The following is a 23,846-nucleotide window of genomic DNA, read 5'->3' as shown; positions in this document are numbered from 1 at the left end:
AAAATGTTGTTATCTTGGGTTCAGAATTGGAATTTTTTTTTTTTTTAGAGAAAACAATCTAAAAACTGGAATGAGAACTCTAAATTTGAAGCTTTTTTAACTGAGGAGGAAGAAGTGGTCAAGTGTTTTTGCTCGTGATAATTTGTAGCAAGATGGCGATGGTGAACCATGGCGACATTCTGCAAGATTCGTACAATACTTCTAAATTACCTCGAATTATTCTCACTGCAATCTGCAGCGTGCAAATATCCTTTAAGCTCAAATTAATGATCTACAGATTTCACAATCTTCTGAAAGATTCAGAACCAATCAGGTATGGCACCTTTAAGTGGATGAAGATTCATCGTCACAGTAAGAAGGAAGGGGGATTCCAAGCCATACTGAAATACAGAGGGGTAAGATCCCCTTTACCCAGCATTTTCTTAGCAAATGTGCAGTTGCTGGAGAACAAAACTGAGGACCTGAGGGCAAGATTGCTGTTATCGGAGGGAAGTGAGAGACTGTTGTGTCCTATGGTTGAATGAGAAGTAGCTTCCTCCTAGCACACCAGACAGTCGATAAGACCCAAAGGCTTCTTGATTTACAAATGGACCAAACTGCTGATTTGGAAAAGGCAAAAGGTGAAGGTGTGTGTATTGTGTTAAAAACTCAATGGTGGCTTCAATTAGACCAGTGCCCATGAAGAATGTGGTAACCTGCCTCAATAACTATCATGTAGTAGCACTTATATCCACAATGATATAAACAGAGGTTATTGATTAAACATATTAACTCCTGTCAGAGATGTGACTTGGATCCAGTCCAATTTGCCTACAGGAGCAATGGGTCCACAGCAGATGTCATCTCATTGGCTCTTCACTCAACTCTGGATATTTAAACAGCAAAGATGCTCTTTAGGATCATCAGGATGCTCTACTCACTTTACACTTATGACTGTGTGGTCATACTTATGTCAGCTTATGACTTATGACACTTATGTCAGCAAGGCAGAGAAGCTGATTGTTGTCTTCAGGAGCAGGAAACAAGAGATCCATGAGCCAGTCTTCATCAGTGGTGGAGAGGGTCATCAACTTCAAATTCTTCAATGTTATTTCGGAGGGCCAGTCCTGGGCAAATACGAAGAAAGCACGGCAGTGCCTCTACTTTCATAAGAATCTGTATAGATTTGGCATCACATCTAAAACTTTGACAAACTTCTATAGATGTGTAGTGAAGAGTATATGGACTGGCAGCATCACACCCACAGGTTCCCACAACCTAAAAACTCACTTTCAAGGATTCTTTACTCATGTTCTTGATAGTTATTGACTTTTTTTTTCTTATTATTTATTTCTTTTTGTACTCGCACAGTTTGTTGTTTTTTGCACACTGGTTGAACACCCAGTTGGTGCAGTATTTCATTGATTCTATCAAGGTCATTATTCTATTATGGAGTATGCCGCAAGAAGATGAGTTGTATGTTGTGACATGGATATATACTTTGAAATTTACTTTGAACTTTTAAACTTGAAGTTTCAAACTAAGTGCAATCAGAAAATATTTTCTAGGTGGAATCAGTACAGGTAAGTGGGCTGAAACTCAACCCTGTGAGAAAACTCTTGGTATGCTCTTCATTCTTTGGTTTCTTGTTCCTACTTGCTAACAAATGAAGGCAGGGTATTTGGTGTTGAAATGCAGCAGCTGGCTTGCAAACTTCAGGGCTCATTGGCTAGGCCTCAGTTCCTGGTTAACCTGTAGTGACATCTGTGGAGATAATGCAAGTGTTCTAAGTGTACCTAAACAAAAAGCTTGTAGAGAATGGAATAGAATTGTAAGCTTTGTGTACAACTGTTTATTAAAAAAATGTTGCAAAAATGTTATGGAATTATTTTGCTGATTGAATTTGTGATTTTTTTTTTCCTCTTATTTTCCTTTATTCAGGCATTATCCACTCTGGATTCCACTACATTAATGTATCCTTTCTTTTTTCGACCGATGTTTGAGGTCTTAGAAGATGGATGGCATTCCTTTCTTCCAGAGCACGAATTCACTTTGCTTTCTGCAATGGTGAGTCCACACTGTCAAAAGAAAATTGGTTGCAAATTCAGTGTATATATATACTCAGCAGGTCAGGCAGCATCCGTTGAAAGAAGCAGTCAATGTTTCGGGTCGAGACCCTTTGTCAGGACTAAAGAAGGAGGGGGCAGGGGCCCTATAAAGAAGGTGGGGGGAGGGTGGAAAACCAATCAGAGGAAAGATCAAGGGGTGGGGGAGGGGAAGCACGGAGGGGATAGGCAGGAGAGGTGAAGAAGGAATCTAAGGGGAAAGCACTATGGGTAGTAGAAGAAGGCAGAGTCATGAGAGGTGATAGGCAGCTAGAAGAGGAGACAGAGTGAAGGTGGAATGGGGGAAGGGAGAGGGAGGGAATTACCGCAAGTTGGAGAATTCGATGTTCATACCAAGGGGCTGGAGACTACCCAGACGATATATGAGATGTTGTTCCTCCAACCGAAGTTTGGCCTCATCATGGCAGTAGAGGAAGCCATGTATGGACATATCCAAATGGGAATGTGAAGCAGAGTTGAAGTGGGTGGCAACAAGGAGCCCTGAATGGTGGTAAGAGATGAGGTGTAGGGACAGGTGTAGCACTTACGCTTGCAGGGATAAGTGCCAGGTGGGAGATCTGTGGGGAGGGACGTGTGGACCAGGCAGTCGCGGAGGGAACGATCCCTGCGAAAAGCAGAGGGGTAGAGAGGGAAAGATGTCCTTAGTGGTGGAGTCCTGTTGAAGGTGGCGGAAGTTGCGGAGAATGATGTGCTGGATACGGAGGCTGGTGGGGTGGTAGGTGAGGACAAGGGGGACACGGTCCCTGTTGTGGTGACTGGAGGATGGGGTGAGGGCCGAAGTGTGGGAAATGGAGGAGATGAGCTGTCCACTGACGTCTTCTATAAACCCACTGACTCCCATAACTACCTTGATTATACCTCTTCCCACCCTGCCAAATGCAAACATTCTATTCCCTATTCCCAGTTCCTCCATCTCAGCCGCATCTGCTCCAAGGATGAGGCTTTCCGTTCCAGGACATCCCAAATGTCCTCTTTCTTTAAGAATCGTGGTTTCCCTTCTGCCGTCATCAAAGATGCCCTTACCCGCATCGCCTCCATTTCCCGCACATCGGCCCTCACCCCATTGCAGTCATTTGAGGTACCACCATATAAATTTGAGAAAATTGTCATTCTCAACTATTGTTTATTCTCTGCTAGCTGCTAAGTTGGCTTTTATGTAATTATAACCAGCTGAACAAAGTCTGTAAAAATTGTCCCGGATTTATTATAGATTCGTTAAGAATTTATTTATCACCAGTGAAAGATGTAAATTTCCTGGTCACTATCAGAATATTTATATATTCAAAAAACTATTGTACTAACTGAGGATTGTTCATTCTATTTATTCAATAGTGAATAAACAGAGGTCAAAGATGTCTGGAAATCTTAAGCAAAGAATGTAGAAATGTATAGCAAAGCTGGTATAAGATGTTGGTCCATTGTGGAAGATGAAAATTGGCAAAGACATGGTGGATTGAGTTTTTGGGTTCTAGGACCTTGTGGACGAAGATGATGGTTTGGCTCTTGGACAGAGCTGGCTAGAGAGTCAGCTGAATAACTAGACTAATGTGGAAATGAATAACAGGTATTTGGACTGATGTGGAAAAAAATTATTGTGAGGATCTTCCCTTGAAAGAATGAGAGCAGCATGTATTCTGTAGGCAGTAGTAAATACAATAACTGGCCAAAGGCATTTGAGTTAGGAGATGTGAGTGAGATATTGAGATGGAAAATAAAGAAAGACTTAAAATGGAATCCAGTTCCAGGCCATTTTATTGGATCAAAAGAAATTTAAGTGCTTTCACTGTCATTTCAGCATTTACCTGGCTGTCTGGCTCAGACAAAAAAGATGCTCCAAAAATGCCTGAATTGCACATGCCCTGCTATGAAGCTGTGTTATAAAATCCATGCTGCCAAATATGGAAAGAGAATTCTTCTGTCCAGCTATTCTGTATGCCTTAAATAGATTAAACTTTGCTGTCTTCTGAAAACATACATTCTCAAACAGTTTTGTTTGCACTCAGCATGCTATTATAAGCAGTTAGTCATGAAATTTGTTGTTTTTAGCAAGAAATAAGATCTTGGGAATAGAACAGGATCTTCTCTTTGTTGGATTGTCCAAGTTTGGTTTGATTCTTTATTTTGAAAAAACATTATTACATTTGGGTTAAGGAAAATCCTGTACAATATTTAAGCTATAAATAATATTAATTTTTCTACATGAATTCAAAGCTGTTTCTTTGAAATCATGCATTCGTCAAAAAAATCACTGCGAAATGTAAGATTATATAATCTTTCAAAAATACAAAAAGTCTGCTGTGAATCTCCTTAAGTGTTTCAAATGAATTGTTTAATTTGAAAATGAGCATTTTGATTTTAAAAATAACTTTGCTCTTTCTAATATCAGACTGATGAATGGCGACTTAGTTACATTAACAAAGATTTCGCTGTCTGCCCGTCCTACCCTCCCATTGTCACGGTGCCAAAGTCAATTGATGATGAGGTTCTGAAAAAGGTTGCTACGTTTCGTCAAGGTGGTCGCTTCCCTGTCCTCAGCTACTATCATAAAAAGAATGGAATGGTGAGCATCTAAGATGGTTGTAGCTTTTGTATAGAAAAGCAAGCTTGAAAGCACACAAGGTGCTGTCATTTTCTAACTATACTTAACTATATTCTTGCATCTATCCACAGACTTGGGATCTGCAAACATTTCCTATTTTCATAAGATAATGTCTCACTGAGAGAAGTTTTCTTTAATCTGATTTCCAAATTGCTTTCATAAGTTCCCTTGACTTACTCCAGGCAAGTGTTTACTGTATTGCTGAATATATTGTATTTTAGCCTAAGCTGTTTTAAATTTTACCCGTTATTACAAATTCTTTAAATATATGAAACCAGTCATCTATTTATGGAGTTTCTTAACTAATTCTAATTAATTAAACATTTGACTTTTCTAAAGATGTTTGCAGTTAGAAGCATTCCAAATTACAGTGCAGTACAAAATCAATATTTTATGTTCTGCTACTATTAGTGTGCACCTCCTTTACATCTGTCATTGCGAGGTAGGGAAAAGGCTGAAGAACAGGACCTCCAAGGTAGTAATCTGAATTACTCTCCATACTACGTACAAATGAATGAGTGGCTGAGGAACTGGTGCAGAGAACAGGGTTTCAGATTTCTGGATCATCGAGATCTCTTCTGAGGAAGGTATGACTTGTACAAAAAAGACAGGTTACACTTGAACCTGAGGGGGACTGATATCCTTGCGTGTAGATTTGCTAGAGCTGGTGTGGAGGGTTTAAACTAATTTGATGGGGGATGAGAACTGGAGTGATAGGGCTGAGGATGGAGATGTTGGTATACGTCTCGATGCAGTGTGTAGTGAGTCTGTGAGGAAGGACAGGCAGATGACAGGGCAAAATTGCATTCAGTGGGATGAGATGAACTGTGACCTGGAGGCAAAATAATAATAAGTATACCATTTTGGATACAGTTGAGGGGGGGCAACCTGCCAGGGAGGGAGGCGGCGGAAGGAGCCACACTGACCAGCTTCTGGAAGGGTAAGGGAGAGGAGTGCAGTTGTGATAGTGGATTAAAGGAATAGGCACAAGATTAGGTGGACGTGATAGAGACACACGGATAGTTTGTTGCCTCCCAGGTGCCAGGATCAAAGACTTCTCAGATGGGTCTGTGACATTCTAAAGGAGGAGGGTGAGCAGCCAGAAGTCGTGGTACATATTAGCACCAGTTAAAAAGGTAGAAATAATGAGGAGGTCCTGAAGAGAGAATTTAGCAAGCCAGGTAGAAAGCTGAAAAGCAGGACATCCAGGGTAGCAGACTCAGGGTTGCTGTCTGTGCCATGTGCTAGTGAGGACAAGAATAGGATGAGTTAGCAGATAAATGCGTGGCTGACAAAATTTGAACACCGGGATGGTATGTTGCCTCCCAGGCGCTCAGTATGAAGATTAGTGGAGTGGCAGGTAGGGTGTTGAGGAAAGAGGTAGGCTGCAGAAGGACTTAGATCGATTTAGTGAATGGGCAAGAAAGTGACAAATGAAATACAATGTTGGAAGATGCATGGTCATGCACTTTGGTAGCAGAGATAAATGAGCAGAGTATTTTCTAAACAGGGAGAAAATCCAAAAATCTGAAATGCAAAGGGACTTTGGAGTCCTTGTGTAGAACGCCCTAAGGGTTAACTTGCAGGTTGAGTCAGTCGTGACGAAGGCAAATGCAATGTTAGCATTCATTTCCAGAGGTCTAGAGCACAAGAGCTGTAGTGTGATGCTGAGACTTTATAAGGCACTGGTGAGGCCTCAGTTTTGGGCTTATGAACAGTTTTGGGCTCCTTATCCAAGAAGTGAAATGCTGGCATTGGAGCGGCTTCAGAGGAGGTTCACAAAAATGGTTCCGGCAATGAAAGGGTTTTCACATGAAGAATGTTATGATGGCTCTGGGCCTGTACCCACTGGAATTTCGAAGGCTGAGGTGGGATCTCTTCTTTCTTTCTTTTTAAATCTTTTTATTAATTTTTAAGCAAACATAAATGAAACATGAATACAAAGTGTTTGAGAGTACATGGTTAATAGTTTAAGTAGACATCCAAATATATAATAATCAATATATATAGCCTCCCAAACTCAGTATTTATGAACAAAAGAAATAAAAAGAAAAAAAAAACCAAAAAAAGAGAAGGAAAAAAAACACTAACCAACATGGGCCATTGCGTAATGTTAGATATATACAGTAATGCCAATAACTCCGAACCTCCATCCAAATAATTAAGGATGATAAAAGTGAGGTTTAGGAAAAGACAATTTAACTCATATGAAAATGTTGAATAAATGGTCTCCAAGTTTCTTCAAATTTAACTGAAGGATCAAAAACAACACTTCTAATTTTTTCTAAGCTCAAACAAGAGATAGTTTGAGAAAACCACTGAAATATAGTTGGAGGATTAATTTCTTTCCAATTCAATAAAATAGATCTTCTAGCCATTAATGTAACAAATGCAATCATTCGTCGAGATGAAGAGGATAAACGACTATTATCCACCACTGGTAAACCAAAAATTGCAGTAATAGGATGTGGTTGGAAATTGATATTCAGAACTCTTGAAATAATACTGAAAATATCTTTCCAGTAATTTTGCAAACAAGGGCAAGACGAAAACATATGGGTCAATGAAGCAACATCAGAATGACATCTGTCACAGGTTGGATTAACATGAGAATAAAATCGAGCAAGTTTATCCTTAGACATATGAGCTCTATGTACAACCTTAAATTGTATTAGGGCATGTTTAGCACAAATAGAGGACGAATTGACTAATAGTACAATTTTCTCCCACTGCTCAGTGAATATAAGACAATGAAGTTCTTCTTCCCATTCCTTCTTAATTTTTTCTGATACTTCTGGCTGTATTTTCATGATCATATTATAAATGACAGCTACTAAACCCTTTTGACAAGGATTCAGAGTTAAAATTCTTTCCATAATGTCCAATGGACATAGTTTCGGAAAAGACTGTAACTCATTAACAAAAAAATTCTAACTTGCAAATATCTAAAAAAATGGGTTTTAGGTAAATTATATTTATTAGATAGCTGTTCAAAGGACATAAAGCTATCATCCAAAAACAAATCACGAAAACATGTTATACCTTTTGTTTTCCATAAAAGAAAAGCTTGATCCATAAAAGAGGGCCGAAAAAAATAGTTAGATATTATAGGGCATGATAAAATAAACTTATTCAAACCAAAAAATTTACGAAACCAAATTCGCAATGTGTATTTGACTATAGGATTAGTTATTTGTTTATTCAATTTAGATAAAGAAAAAGGAAGTGAAAATCCTAAAATTGAAAACAATGAAAAGTCTTGTACAGATTTACATTCCAAATTTACCCATTGTGGGCAAGCAGCTATAGTCGATTCTTGTGTCCAAAATATTAAATATCGTATATTAACTGCCCAATAGTAAAATCTCAAGTTCGACAAAGCCAAACCGTCCTCCTTCTTAGGCTTCTGTAAATATTTTTTGCCTAGTCTAGGATTTTTATTCTGCCACAGATAGGAAGATATTTTGGAGTCAATAATATCAAAAAAAGATTTAGGAATAAAAATTGGTAATGCTTGAAATAAATATAAGAATTTGGGTAATACCATCATCTTAATAGCATTAATTCAACCAACCAATGACCAAGATAGTGGAGACCACCTGGTAGCAAGTTGCTTAATTTGGTCAATTAAGGGTAAAAAATTAGCTTTAAATAAATCTTTATATTTTTAGTAATTTTAATACCTAAATAAGTAAAATAATCTGTAACAACTTTAAATGGTAAATGTTTATAAATTGGAACTTGCATATTTAATGGAAATAATTCGCTCTTATTAAAATTCAATTTATAACCAGAAAAGTTACTAAACTGAGCAAGCAAGGACGAAATAGCAGGAATAGATCTCTCAGGGTCAGATATGTATAGTAACAAATCATCAGCATATAATGATAACTTATACGTCCCCTCCCCACAAGTAATACCCAAAATATTGGGTGATTCATGAATGGCTATAGCCAGAGGTTCCAAAGCAATGTCAAATAGTAAAGGACTTAAAGGACAACCTTGCCTTGTACCACGGAATAACTGAAAAAAAAGGAGATCTTTGATTATTGGTAAAAACCGAAGCCAAGGGTTTATAGTATATTAATTTAATCCATGATATAAATTTTGAACTAAAATTAAAATGCTGCAACGTATTAAATAAATATGGCCATTCAACTCTATCAAATGCTTTTTCAGCATCTAAAGAAATGACACATTCTGGTATTTTGGGTGAAGGAGTATAAATAATATTAATTAATTTTCTAATGTTAAAAGATAAATAGCGATTTTTAATAAATCCAGTCTGATCTTCAGAAATGATTCGAGGTAATATATTTTCTAATCTAGTAGCCAAAATTTTACTAAAAATCTTAAAATCCATATTCAGCAAGGATATAGGCCGATAGGATGCACATTCAATAGGGTCTTTATCTTTTTTAAGAATTAAAGAAATAGAGGCTTCATAAAAAGATTGTGGCAATTTGCCTATAATTAACGCATCTTTAAAAATTTTACAAAGCCAAGGAGAAAGTATAGAGGAAAAGAATTTTAAAAATTCTGCAGTATAACCATCTGGACCTGAAGCTTTACCGGAATTCATTGAAAAAATAGCCTTTTTAATTTCAGTTTCCGTAATAGGTGTATCTAAGAATACACTATCCTCTACTGTTAATTTTGGAATATTCAATTTCCTTAAAAATTCATCTATTATAGAAGAATCCTCAGCAAATTCTGATTGATATAAGGAATTATAAAAATCTTGAAAGGCTTTATTTATCTCTTTATGATCGATCGTCAGAGTGCCATCTTGTTTACGAATCCTAGTAATCTGTCGTTTAACCGATGCAGTTTTCAATTGATTAGCCAATAATTTGCCAGACTTATCTCCATGTACATAAAACTGGGTTCTAGATTTAATTGAGGTGGGATCTCAATGAAACCTTTTGAATGTTGAAAGGCCTAGACAGAGTAGATATGGAAAGGGTATTTCCCATGGTGAGGGAGTCTAAAACGAGAGCACAGCCTCAGGATAGAGGGGTGTCCATTTAAAGTTGTGGAGAGTTTTCTTTAGCCAGAGGGAGTTGAATTTGTGGAATTTGTTACCACAGGCAGCTGTGGAAGCTAGGTATTTTCTACGGTGGAGATTGATAGATTCATGATTGGCCACAGCATCAAAGGTTACAGAGAGAAGGCCGAGAAGTGGAGCTGAGGAAGGGGAACAGAAAAATATCAGCCATGATTAAATGGTGGAGCAGGTTCAATTAAAACCTATCGAATATTGAAAGAATATTCTTGTGAATGTGGAGAGGATGCTTACTATAGTAGTTGAGTCTAGGACCAGAAGACACTGCCTCGAAATAGAGGGCATCCATTTAGGACAGAGATGAGAAGGAATTTCTTTAGGCAAAAGTTAGTGAATCTGTAGAGGCCAGGTCATTGAGTATATTTAAAGAAAAAGTTGATAGGTTCTTGGTTAACTAAGGCATCAAAAGTTAGGGGGAGAAGGCAAGAGAACAGTTTTGAGAGGGATGATCAATCAACCATGATGGAATAGTGGAGCAGAATCGATGGGCAAATGGCAATATTCTGCTCTGGGGTCTTATGATCTCTTCCAGTATACTTTTCCAGATTATACACCATTCTATGATTGAATTCTTTCCAGCATATTTATCACTTGTGTAAAATGTAGTTTGTTAGTTAGACCTTTATGTGCTAAGTAGTTTTATCTAGGTTGCTAAAAAATTGTTCAGGCACGTATCAGATTTTCGGAAATTAAAACTTGATTTCAAAGTCTCTGATATGAGAAGTCATGACAATGGAACACATTGTGTTTGCTCAACAGAAGCTAGGTGTATTCACCTTTTAAAAGATATGTGCACTTCAACAATTACTGCACTTGTGAAGTTCCATAAATGTTTCATCTGACTGAACTTTAGTATTCAGTAGTTAAGTTAAATTAAGAATTATCAATCTTACAAAATGTTTGTAAATCCATTCTAATTATAGTTAATGCTAAAATTTGAAGTAAGTTCCAGTGTTGTTACAAGAATATTGGATTTCACAAGCCCCTTGGTCCAACCTAGATTTTGTTTTACGAGATGATGTCTAAAGCCTCTTGTAGGTTTTATCGTCAGTTATTGATCAGACTAATAACTTGGGCAATAAATATAAGATGATCAAGCTGTGATGCCTACTGCCTTTTTATCTTCTTTCTTGCTTTCCACACAGCCACTTTAGTACTTGCCTAGAATTCATTTATTTATCTGCTTATTTTGTCAGTGATATCTTGATTTGTTTTTCCTGTCTCCAGTGTTCAATCGTTTATCTGTTAAAGTTAACTGGATAAATTTACGTTAAGTTTGAATTTGAGTAAGAACTCAGTATTGCAATTGTATTAGGTTTAAAATGAACTCCAGAGCATTTTAATGTGAAATACAGGTTGATCTTTTGCAAAATTATTTAGGAAACTGTAAATTTTTAATGTAAAAGCTTTACATTACATTTTATGTTTTTAATGTAATGTAAGATCCCTGTTTTCAGGGATTGATCTTTGAACCTGGATGAGTATGCTGTAATTGTTACTGACTTCATTAAAACCTGTGTGGATGAGTGTGTGCCTACAAAGACTTACTGTACGTTCAATTCCTAAATGGACATTGAACCTTTGAACACTACCTCACTTTTTTAATATGTTTTTGCACAAATTTTAATCTATTCAATATACATATACTGTAATTGATCTATAATTATTTTTTCTCTTCTATGTTATGTATTGCATTGAACTGCTGCTGCTAAGTTAACAAATTTCACGTCACATGCTGGTGATAATAAACCTGATTCTGATTCTGAAAGCTTGAAAAGAAATGTAATTCCATTATTGCTGGGGGGGTTTTCGCTAAGTGCTCTGCAGGCTAGGAGCTGGACTGTTGGTTCAGCAAACATTAAGCAAGAAGAATGAGGATGCTTTCTCTTGCTGAGAATTGTGAAGAATTTTTGCCTCCAGATATTAATTGGATAGCTGGTCTGCAAAGGGCAGATAATACTTCTGCCCAGAATCAGCAAAAGCCCACTTAAATAGACAAGAATTGAAGAGCTGTTGTCTGTGCAGAGGGGTAGGGCTGTGCAGTTTCCATACAGATTAGTGGGAGAGTTCCTTTGTGGAATGAATGCCAAACTTAATGGGGAGCAACTACGTGACCCTGTTATGTCTAAGTCTCCGTTTCCAAATACTGTACTTCCAGAACTTGCATCACAGTCATTCATCTGGTTGTGCCATTATTTGCCTAAACTCCAAGCTCTGAAATTTCCACCCTAAATCTCCCTAACTTTGTTTTCTTTTTTGGTCCTTAAAGCTTGTTTATTTAACCAAGATGTTCATCTGCTGTCCAAAGAGACATTTAGAGAGGTACATGAATAGGTTGGTGAATTTGAGGAATTTCTTACCACAGGCAGCTGTGGACGCCAGGTTGTTGGGTGTATTTAAGGCAGAGCCTGAAAGTTTCTTGATTGGACATGATATCAGAGGTTACAGGGAGAACGCTGGGATGGGGCTGAGGAGAGGAGAAAAAAGGATCACTCATGATTGAATGGCAGAGCAGACTCAATAGGCCAAATGGCCAAATTCTGAGCCTATGTCTTGTGGTCTTAAATATCTCCTCTAATAAAAAGGATGTACTAAGCAGGTCAGGGAACACTTGTAGTGTGAGAAACAGGAATTTCTTATGCTTAGACTTTCATCAGAACAAGGAAAAGTTAGAAATTAATAATATTAACTTGCTGAAAAATCAAGAGGGGTGGCGAGAATATAAGGAATGTCATAGGTGTTGTAGATTCTGTATGTTTAATAATCTGTGAATGCAGCAAAGCTCAGATATTTCCAAACTTTCAGTTTTGGTTCCTTGCACAAGAGGATTGTTGTTCTTTACTTCATGGCTATCAGTGTCAAAGAGTTCAAATATGCAGTTAAAGAGGGAGGACTGAGAACACTAAATAAAGGAAATGTCTCTGAACAATTCTAACTTAAGCAGATTAAGTGTTTAATAATTGCAGGTTTTCTCAGAATCTTTCATTTTAAAATTTGAATTTGTAAGAAGTTTTAAGTATTTAAGTAATTGCTTTAAAATTTTTGCTTTATAAATCAGGAGAATATCATATTTCTTTTGATTTCAGCAGAATTTTGATCTGTAGACCACTCAGAAATCCTTTTTTAAACAAATATATCAAACACTCAGTTTTCAGTGACCCTTAAGTAAAACTTCCCTTGTTAAACTGCAGGAGACTCATTTCAAAAGTTTTTTTATTTCTGCAGGATACTTGCTAAGGTTATATCTGATTCAATTATTAACAGTGATTTAGTTGTTCTAAGCAATTGGGTTAGTTTCCTTCAGACGATTTTATTTCTGTTTTCTTTTGATCTTACTCCTCATTAACATAAACCTGAAATTGAAAAGTGGAAATGCAGTGTAAACGTTCAGGATGAAGAGAGTACCAGACTAAAGACCATGTATTCCTGTAACCTCTGAATCATATATATTAAGAAGAGAATATTGAAAAATGCATGCAAAGAAGCACCTCCATTTTTCAAGTAACTCAAACTCTGAAAAAATAATTTAAGGGAACAAAATACAGTATAAGTCTCAAAGAAAGTAGAAGTGCTTAAGTATCAGGAGATAAAATAACTGTTTATTGCAACACTGAGTACTCTCAGTTTAATTATACACATTATAAATTTATATAATTACATGCAATACAACTACAGCTTCTTAGCCTGGGGCAAATCCATTGTGATGAACTGGAATGTAGTCACCGGCAGAAATTGATAGATGGGTAGAGCATGAAAATAGCATCATCACATTTGCAGAACAGCAGTGTTATTAGCAGTGCTGTAATTACGATGTGCTATCATAACAATAAGAAGTCACATTTAAAATTAGTTACAAAGTCATAGTTATAGAGCTGGACACTTCACAACGTGATCAAGATGTTTGTCTGAGCTAATTTCTTTTAGATTCTTTTTTCTTCATGTACTTGTCTAAATGTCTTTTAAATACTGTAATTTTACCTGCTTCTGCTTCTTCTCCCTAGCAGCTTATTCCACACAGCTATCATCCTCTATGTGGAACCCTTGGGTTCCTTTCAAAATTTTCTCCCTCAACACTGTTCAAAGTTCAAAGTAAATGTATTACCTAAGTATGTATGTATATATATATATATATATATATATACATACAGCCCTGAGATACATTTTTTTGTAGAAATTCACAGTAAGTACAAGAAGCACAATAAAACTAATGAAGACCGCATCCAACAGGACGAGAAACAACTAATGTGCATAAGACAATAACTGTGCAAAATGTGCAAAAAGAACAAAAAGTTCGATCCATGCTGTGTATTGACAAACCCTAAGGTCTTACTGACGTATCTGACATGTCTTGAGTTAGCTATGTCTCTGTGAAACACAGAACACAGCAATCCTTCATTTCCCTCTAATGCAGCATTCATGCCATTAGCAACTCATTCATGTTCTTCAGTGACTTTATGTTTGCTATTAAGATACAGGCAAGAGGATTTTTTATACCCCAGTGTTTCAGTCTGGCTTGGAGTCTTCCCCCTCCTAAGATCATAAGATACAGGAGCAGAATTGAGCCTTTTGGCCCATCAAGTCTGTTCCACCATTTCATCATGGCTGATCCATTTTCCCTCAGCCCAATCTCATGCCTCCTCCCTGTATCCCTTCATGCCCTGCCCAATCAAGAATCTATCAACCTCTGCCTTAAATATACATAAAAACTTGACCTTGGCAGCTGGCCGTGGCAAAGAATTCCACAGCTTCACAACTCTCTGGCTAATGAAATTCCTCTTCATTTCTGTTCCAACAGGGCGCCCCTCTATTCTGAGGCTGTGTCCTCTGGATTTAGACTCTCCCACCATAGATAACATTTTCTCCACATCCACTCTATCAAGGCCTGCCACCCTTCATGGTTCTGAATTCTAGTGAATATAGGCCCAGAATCATCAAACGCACTTCATATGACAATCTGGAATTATTTTCATGAACCTCCTTTGACCCTTCTCCAGTTTCAGCATGGGGATGAATAAAGTATCTGGGGAAATTCAACTTTTTTTTTTCCAATGTCCCATACACTTGTTGTAGCAAAACTAATTACATACAATACTTAACTCAGTAAAAAATATGATATGCATCTAAATCACTATCTCAAAAAGCATTAATAATAGCTTTTAAAAAGTCCTGGCGGTAGAATTGTAAAGCCTAATGGCATTGGGGAGTATTAACCTCTTCACCCTGTCTGAGGAGCATTGCATCGATAGTAACCTGTCGCTGAAACTGCTTCTCTGTCTCTGGATGGTGCTATGTAGAGGATGTTCAGAGTTTTCCATAATTGACCGTAGCCTACTCAGCGCCCTTCGCTCAGCTACCGATGTTAAACTCTCCAGCACTTTGCCCACGACAGAGCCCGCCTTCCTTACCAGCTTATTAAGACGTGAGGCGTCCCTCTTCTTAATGCTTCCTCCCCAACACGCCACCACAAAGAAGAGGGCGCTCTCCACAACTGACCTATAGAACATCTTCAGCATCTCACTACAGACATTGAATGACGCCAACCTTCTAAGGAAGTACAGTCGACTCTGTGCCTTCCTGCACAAGGCATCTGTGTTGGCAGTCCAGTCTAGCTTCTCGTCTAACTGTACTCCCAGATACTTGTAGGTCTTAACCTGCTCCACACATTCTCCATTAATGATCACTGGCTCCATATGAGGTCTAGATCTCCTAAAGTCCACCACCATCTCCTTGGTCTTGGTGATATTGAGACGCAGGTAGTTTGAGTTGCACCATATCACAAAGTTACTCAGAGTGCCATGCTTTTGATGTTTCGGAAAGGACAGGGTGGGGGCGTGGCACTGTTGATCAGAAATAGTATCATGATTGCAGAAAAGGAGGAAGATGGAGGGATTGTCTACCAAGCCCCAGTGGGTGGAAATTAGAAACAGGAAGGGGTCAGTCACTCTACTGGCTGTTTTTTATAGACCACCCAATAGTAACAGAGACATCGAGGAGCAGATAGGGAGGCAGATTCTGGAAAGGTGTAATAATAACAGGGTTGTCGTGGTGGGAGATTTTAATTTTCCAAATATCAATTGGCATCTCCCTAGGGTGAAGGGTTTAGATAGGGTGGAGTTTGTTAGGTGTGTTCAGGAAGGTTTCCTGACACAATATGTAGATAAGCCTACAAGAGGAGAGGCTGTACTTGATCTGGTATTGGGAAATGAACCTGGTCAGGTGTCAGATCTCTCAGTGGGTGAGCATTTTGGAGATAGTGATCACAATTCTATCTCCTTTACCATAGCATTGGAGAGGGATAGGAACAGACTAGATAAGAAAGGCAGGAACTTGGAAGCATAAATTGTGAACAGATATTCTCAGGGAAATGTACGGCAGAAATGTGGCAAATGTTCAGGGGATATTTGTGTGGCGTTCTGCACAGATACATTTCAAAGAGACAGGGAAATGTAGTGTCGTAGGGTACAGGAACCGTGGTGTACGAATGCTGTTGTAAATCTAGTCAAGAAGAAACAAAAAGCTTACGAAAGGTTAAAAAAAACTAGGTAATGATAAAAATTTAGAAGATTATAAGACTAGCAGGAAGGAGCTCAAGAATGAAATTAGGAGAGCCAGAAGGGGCCATGAGAAGGCCTTGGCGGACAGCACTAAGGAAAACCCCAAGGCATTCTACAAGTATGTGAAAAGCAAGAGGATAAGACGTGAGAGAATAGGACCAATCAAGTGTGACAGTGGAAAAGTGTGTATGGAACTGGAGGAGATAGCAGAGATACTTAATGAGTACTTTGCTTCAGTATTCACTTCAGAAAAGGATCTTGGCGATTATAGGGATGACTTACAGCAGACTGAAAAGCTTGAGTATATAGATATTAAGAAAGAGGATGTGCTGGAACTTTTGGAAAGCATCCAGTTGGACAAGTCACCGGGACCGGATGAGATCTACCCAGGCTACTGTGGGAGGGGAGGGAGGAGATTGCTGATCCTCTGGCGATGATCTTTGCATCATCATTGGGGATAGGAGAGGTTCGGAGGATTGGAGGGTTGTGGGTGGTGTTCCCTTCTTCAAGAAAGGGAGTAGAGATAGCTCAGGACATTATAGACCAGTGATTCTTAATTCAGTGGTTGGTAAAATTGATGGAAAAGATCCTCTGAGAGGCAGGATTTATGAACATTTGGGGAGGAATAATATGATCAGGAATAGTCAGCATGGCTTTGTCAAAGGCAGGTCATGCTTTACGATCCTGATTGAATTTTTTGAGGATGTGACTAAACACATTGAAGGTAGAGCAGTAGATGTAGTGTATATGGATTTCAGCAAAGCATTTGACAAGGTACCCTGTGCAAGGCTTATTGAGAAAGTAAAGAGGCATGGGATCCAAGGGGATATTGCTTTGTGGATTCAGAATTGGCTTGCCCACGGCAGATAAAGAGTGGTTGTAGACGGGTCATATTCTGCATGGAGATCAGTCACCAGTGGTGTGCCTCAGGGATCTGTTCTGGGACCCCTTCTCTTTATGATTTTTATAAATGACCTGGATGAGGGATGGGTTAGTAAATTTGCTGATGACACAAAGATTGGGGGTATTGTGGATAGTGTGGAGGGTTGTCAGAGGTTACAACGGGACATCGATAGGAAGCAAAACAGGGCTGAGAATTGGCAGATGGAGTTCAACCAAGATAAGTGTGAGGTGGTTCATTTTGGTAGGTCAAATATGATTTCAAAATATAGTATTAATGGTAAGACACTTGGCACTAGAGGATCAGTGGGATCTTGCGGTCTGAATCCATAGGAAACTCAAAGCTGCTACAGAGGTTGACTCTGTGGTTAAGAAGGCATGTGATGCATTGGCCTTCATCAACCGGGATTGTGTTTTGGAGCTGAAAGGTAATGTTACAGCTATATAGGACCCTGGTCAGACCCCACTTGGAACACTGTGCTAATTTGTTGTCGCCTCACTACAGGAGGGATGTGGAAACCGTAGAAATAATGCAGTGGAGATCTACAAGGATGTTGCCTGGATTGGGAAGCGTGCCTTATGAGAATAGGTTGAGTTAACTTGGCCTTTTTTGCATGGAGTGACGGAGGATGAGAGGTGACCTGATAGAAGTGTATAAGATGATGAGAGGCATTGGTCAAGTGGATAGTCAGAGACTTTTTCCCAGGGCTGAAATGGCTAGCATGAGAGCACACAGTTTTAAGGTGCTTGGATGTAGGTACAGAGGAGATATCAGGGGTAAGTTTTTTACGCAGAGAGTGGTGAGTGCATGGAATGTGCTGCCAGTGACAGTGGTGGAGGCGGAAACGATAGGGTCTTTTAAGAGACTCCTTGATTGCTACATGGAGCTTAGAAAAATAGAGGGCTATGGGTAACCCTAGGTAATTTATAAAGTATGGGCAAGTTCGGCACAGCATTGTGGGCCGAAGGGCCTGTATTGTGCTGTAGGTTTTCAATGTTTTATCCTTTCTAAGATAAGGAGCCCAGAACTGCTGAAAATACACCAAGTGAGGCCTCACTAGTGCTTTCTGAAATCTCAGCATTATATCCTTGCTTTTATATTCTAGTCCTCTTGAAATGAATGCTAACATTGCATTTACCTTCTTCAACTCAGACTTGATCTGCAAATTAACCTTTAGGGAATCTTGCACAAGGAATCCCAAATCCATTTGTACTTTGGCTTTTTGTATTTTCTCTCCATTTAGAAAACAGTCAACCCTTTCATTTCTTCTACCATAACCATACACTTCCCAATACTATATTCCATCTGCCATTTCTTTGCCCATTCTCCTAAAATGTCTAAGTCCTTCTGTGGCCTCTCTACTTCCTTAAAAACTACCAGCTCCTCCATCTATCTTCATATCTTTTGCAAACTTTGCAACAAATCCATCAATTCCATCATCCAAATCACAGACAATATAACCTAAATTGAATCAGTCCCAACACAGCTCCCTGTGGAACATTACTAATTATCGGCAGGTAGCCAGAAATGAAGCCCTTTATTCCCACTCTGTGCCTCCTCCCTCTCTTATGGCTATGGTGATGTAACTTGCAGAACAAGCAGCGTTGAGAATTAAATCCACCGAGTCCTTCATCAGATCGTAAAATGGCTAGTTCATTAAGTATGCTACTTAAAGGGAAATTATATCCTGTAGATTGCAGTGAGAGTAGTTCAGAAGAGTATATTTGGACCCACAAACATGAGAAAATCTGCAGATGCTGGAAATCCAAAGCAATACACACAGGATCTCAGCAGGCCAGGCAGCAACTATGAAAAAGAGTAAACAGTCAGTGTTTTGGACGGAGACCCTTCATCAGGACTATATATTTAGAAGTTTTTTAAGCTGCCTGCAAAGTGGTGCCATTTTTCACCAGCACCATTGTTTTTGACTCCCCTACTCCAGGGTGAAAAAAAAAGATAGTGACAATCCACTTTATCTACACCCCTCATGATTTGATACACCTCTGTAAGGTCACCCCTCACCCTTTTATGCCTCACGGAAACAGCAGTCTCTCCTTGTAGCTCAAGCCCTCCAGTCCTGGCAATAATTGAAATTTAATGCTCTCCAAAATCTGTGCAATTGTAGTTAGTCCTATCATTGCACTATTTTCTACCTACATGAGAATTTTTTTAAAATACACTGAAATTTTCTTGAAGACATTTTTGGGGAATTCCTTAACTATCATGTCTGGCTTAGTATGACATGTTTGATTGCAGTGAGAAGTGCATCAGCTTGGTGGAAGCATCTGATAATGTCTGTCTTATGTAAGTGCCTTTAGTCTCTTTGGAAGCTCAGTTTTCAAGTGGAGGGTTATGTCTGCCAAACTTGCAATTTTAATTTTGCAGCCAAAAATACACAGTGAAAGATGATACTGCTAGAAATATTTAATCTAGTGGCAGATTGTATTGCCATGTTGGCTTTGCAAAGTGTCTGCAAAGCCCGTGAGAGAAATTTATATTTTGCTACGCAGCTGTTTACATCTATTTCTCTGTTTAGAGTTCATATTTCATTGTCTATAAAATTTTAATTTCAAATTGAAATGTGTGTTTGTGAATAATAAATTTTGTAGGACCAAGAACCAATTCTCCAGGGTTAGAAATGGGATTTTACAGTAGTCATCTAATTTTAAAATTTGAAATTCTCATTTGCTTACACTCCAGCAAATGACATAGGAGTGGCTATGACAGAAAACAACAGGTTATTTTATTGGGAAGAGTTGAGAAAAAACAGTTGTGGTTAGATTACATGGTAAAAATATAAACAATCAGTTACCTGTGCAGGGAAATATTACATTAAGACTTTTTCAGGTTTTTACTTTGGAAATAGCTACAGTTTTCAAGTGAAGGAGCTTCAAATGCTGGGAGCTAATTGGATAAGGGTACACATATGCAGTTAAGTAGCCATTTAAAAGTTGCAGTAACACAAGAGATTCTGTAGATGCTGGAAATCTTGAGGAACATACACAAAATGCTGGTGGAACTCAACAGGTCAGAAAGTATCTATGAAAATGAATAAACAGTCGGCATTTCGGGCCAAGACCCTTCATCTGGACTGGAAAGGAAAGGGAAGGCACCAGAATAAAAAGGTGGAGGGAGGGGAAGGAGGGTAGTTAGAAGGTGATAGGTGAAGCCAAGTGGGTGGGAAAGGTAAAGGGCTGGAGATGAAGGAATCTGATAGGTAAGGAACTGAACCATAGGAAAAAGGAAGGAGGGAGGGATACTGAGGGGTGGGGGGTTGATAGGCAGGTGAGCAGAAGAGGTAGGAAACCAGAGTGGAGAATAGAAGAGGGAGGGGGAGGAAATAAGTACTAGAGAGAGAAATCGATGTTCAATGCCATCAATTTGGAGGCTACCTAGACAGAATGTGAGGTGTTGCTCCTCCACATTGTGACAGAAGAAGAGGCCATAGACTGACATGTTGGAATGGGGATAGGAATTAAAGTGGCTGGCCACTGGGAAATTCAGCTTTTGGTGGATGGAGCGGAGGTGCTCGTCAAAACGGTCCCTTTGGGTCTCACCAATGTATAGGAGGCCACATCGAAAGCACTGGACACAACACTAACAGATTTGCAGGCAAAGTGTTGCCTCACCTGAGGCAATTCATTGGAGGTAAGGGGGAAGGTGTAGCCTTTCTGTTGCTTGTAGGGATATGTGCCAGGATGGAGATCAGTGGGGAGGGATGAATGGGCAAGACAATCATGGAGGATGCACTCCCTGCAGAAAGCAGAGAGTTGGTGGGGGTTGGGGGAGGGAAGATGAAGACGATTTTGGTGGTAGGATCCCGCTGAAGATGGGTGGAAGTTGTGGGAAATGATGTGTTGTATGTGGAGGCTCATGGGGTGGTAGGTGAGGACGAGGAACTCCATCCTTGTTAAAGCAGCAGAAAGTTGCACTATCATTTTAACATTTTCCCCAATGGATAGAGGTAATTTGTGGGAGAGGAAATGGACTGACTGCAGTGGTAGCTGAGGGCAAAAAAAAATGAAGTGGAGATATAAAGATAGAAGTGTGTGGATTGGAAGAAGTAGGACAAAAAATAGATTGGCTGCAACCAAATAGGAAGGAAAAGGCTGTGTAGATATAGTAGCAGACACCTTTGCTGTAAAGCTGAGATATTGGGTATTTTTAGGTATTTAGAGCAGAACTTGACATCGGCATTTCTGGGTCACTTGCTGCCATTTGTTTTGCTTCATCAGGATCGTGTCAGTTGCACTTCTAAAAGTTCAGAGTTGACTGCACTCACCCAGCTGGAATGAGAAACTTTTGTCATGAAGGGCTGCTTGTTAATTTGTATTTCAAAGTGCAACTAAACTGGATCTGTAATGTTCTCCCTTAGGATTGCTTCTCAGTATGGGCAAAGGAATGGGTCAGAGATTGGGGTTATAGATTCTTCAAACTGCTGATTTTATTTCTTAATTGTAAATGGTGCATTGAGTTGATAGAATTTCTGGGCACATAATGTATAGCTTTTGAGGAAACAGTTTTGAGGCTTACTTAATTTTCAACTGCAGGTGTTCAGCTAAAATTTTAAAATGATAACCAAGACAAGATGGCAGAAAGTTTCTAATACACTTATTGGGCATTTTAAAATTATATAATGCAATAACTATAGCACCTATATTGGGCTTTAGACAATGAGCACCTTAGGACACTTAGAAGAGTCTCACAGACTGAGAGACCTGACCATTGGAAAATGTCAAGAAATCTGGAGCAATAGCCAGTGGAGAGGGGTCACTTGATTATGGTATGGAAGAACAGTTATTTAAATTCTGTTGGGTGAGAGGAGGTCTCATTTTTTTCTTTCACTTTCATTTTTATTGTGGGGAAGGGGGTGGATTGCATTGGTAGACCATCAACTTCACAAATTTTTGAGAGGCAGTGAAATCAATGTGGCAACATTTTCTTCAGATCATTACACGAACACATTAGAATTAAGAGTAATGAGAACACAGAAATGAGAGGAATTTTTAGGATGGCCACGTAATCACCCTTCTTGAAAATGTGTTGGCTGTGTTGGTGTTAATTCTTGTTGGATGTAGGCCCTTTTTCAATGCTTTGGATATCTGAAACTAAGTACTTATTTAAAAAACATGTCTGAAAACAGATGTTCTGTGGAAACCAAGCCATCCTACTTTAGTCAACCTTGTAGGAAATTTTGGAGAGAGCACGGTGCTTGTGGTAGAGCCTGGCTGTGAAATGTGACTGAAGGATTGTGATCTGTATCAGCATTTGTCTGCTGATGTATTTAGTTAAAAATAACTTTTAATGTTGCAGTGGTGGCTTCATTGAAATGATGAACCACACTAAATAGCAACCTGACATTCATAGATATATGAGTGTTCCTCAGTTACTTTTTTCATAATGTTAGTAAATTTAAAACGGATCAGGAAACATCTGGAATTATTTAAATTGGTCTGTAATTTACAGTGAAATTATCGAGAGGCTACAAAAAATTACAAATGTCAGAGTTTACATGTGCAGTTACTGCTTAAGAATCCAGAATTTGCAGTTAATAGTTCACTACAGCTTCAGAGTATGCAGTGTTGTAATTATGCTTAGTATAGTTGAGAGAAACTGACAAACTTGATTCATGAACTGTGCCTCCTGTTTAAGAGAAAATGCTATCAAATAATGCCTTTTGAATGTGAAGTAATGTAGCTTTTAATGGCATACTAATCATAATTATGGCATAATTACCCTTTTGGCCCTAAAACTCTTTATTAAAAAAAATGTTGATTGTTATTCCCATAGTTTATTTTTAAATTACTTGCTTTTTACAAATCTAGTATTTTTAACCTGACATTTTAGCTTCTCCCTTAATTACTTGATGGTCTCAATTATTTCATTTTCCTCTTAATTACGTTTAAGAAGTCACTTAAAGTTAGTGCTTATTTACTTCTTGCTTTACAGTCTGTGAAACTATAGTGATTAACTATGCAGCCAACATGGCACATTCCAACTTGCATTTACTAAGCAGATTTTGTTAAAATCAATAGCAAGCTTCAGTGCTACTGACTATAAAATCCGAGGTCTCATCATGTATTTTGTTTCATGTGCAGGAAAAATAGTTTCTGCAACACTGGGGCAAATGTATCTTTAACAAATTGAATCAAGTTCATGATTTTACTTCTAATTAACTGTCTTAAAATAAAAAATATTTGTTGAACTATAGCCGGTTTTTCAATTTTTAAATTTATTAATACTTAGGTAATGATGCGCAGCGCACAGCCATTGACTGGAACCAATGGAAGAAGGTGCAAGGAAGATGAAAGATTGATCAATGCCACTCTACGAGCAGGAAAACGTGGTTATATAATTGACACCAGACCACTTACTGCTGCTCAGCAAGCTAGAGCCAAAGGAGGTGGCTTTGAACAGGAGGCACATTATCCTCAGTGGCGACGTATTCACAAGTCCATTGAAAGGTGAGTAAGAGCCACAGCTGTTCACTCTATACTGCTGTCATAAGTGTTTATGTATGGCTTGCAGATGAATGTTCATCTTTTTCTCGAAATATTTAGCGAAAACATTTCAAAATGAAAGCTTAGAATCAAAATCAAATGTTTAATTATATCCAAATTAT

The 23,846-nt window shown here is 38.6% G+C and overlaps 1 protein-coding gene across 2 annotated transcripts in view; it reads left to right on the top strand.

Annotated features, from left to right (window-relative positions):
• The window catches only part of mtmr9 (myotubularin related protein 9), a 91,992-nt gene that overhangs the window by 37,613 nt on the left and 30,533 nt on the right, over positions 1-23,846 (top strand). Inside the window, exons 3-5 of one of the 2 annotated variants that reach the window (XM_073057164.1) lie at positions 1,921-2,046; positions 4,573-4,665; positions 23,471-23,688. In XM_073057164.1, the coding sequence (XP_072913265.1) occupies positions 1,921-2,046; positions 4,573-4,665; positions 23,471-23,688 (437 nt within the window). Of the gene's footprint in view, positions 1-1,920; positions 2,047-4,491; positions 4,666-23,470; positions 23,689-23,846 lie in introns of both variants that reach the window. The other variant, XM_073057163.1, reaches the window with a different exon arrangement.

The sequence above is a fragment of the Hemitrygon akajei genome, chromosome 9 (genome assembly GCF_048418815.1).
Source record: "Hemitrygon akajei chromosome 9, sHemAka1.3, whole genome shotgun sequence".
Classification (NCBI taxonomy): Eukaryota; Metazoa; Chordata; class Chondrichthyes; order Myliobatiformes; family Dasyatidae; genus Hemitrygon; species Hemitrygon akajei.
Note: the sequence above shows the minus strand (reverse complement) of the source record. Positions and strands in the feature narration are given on the sequence as shown.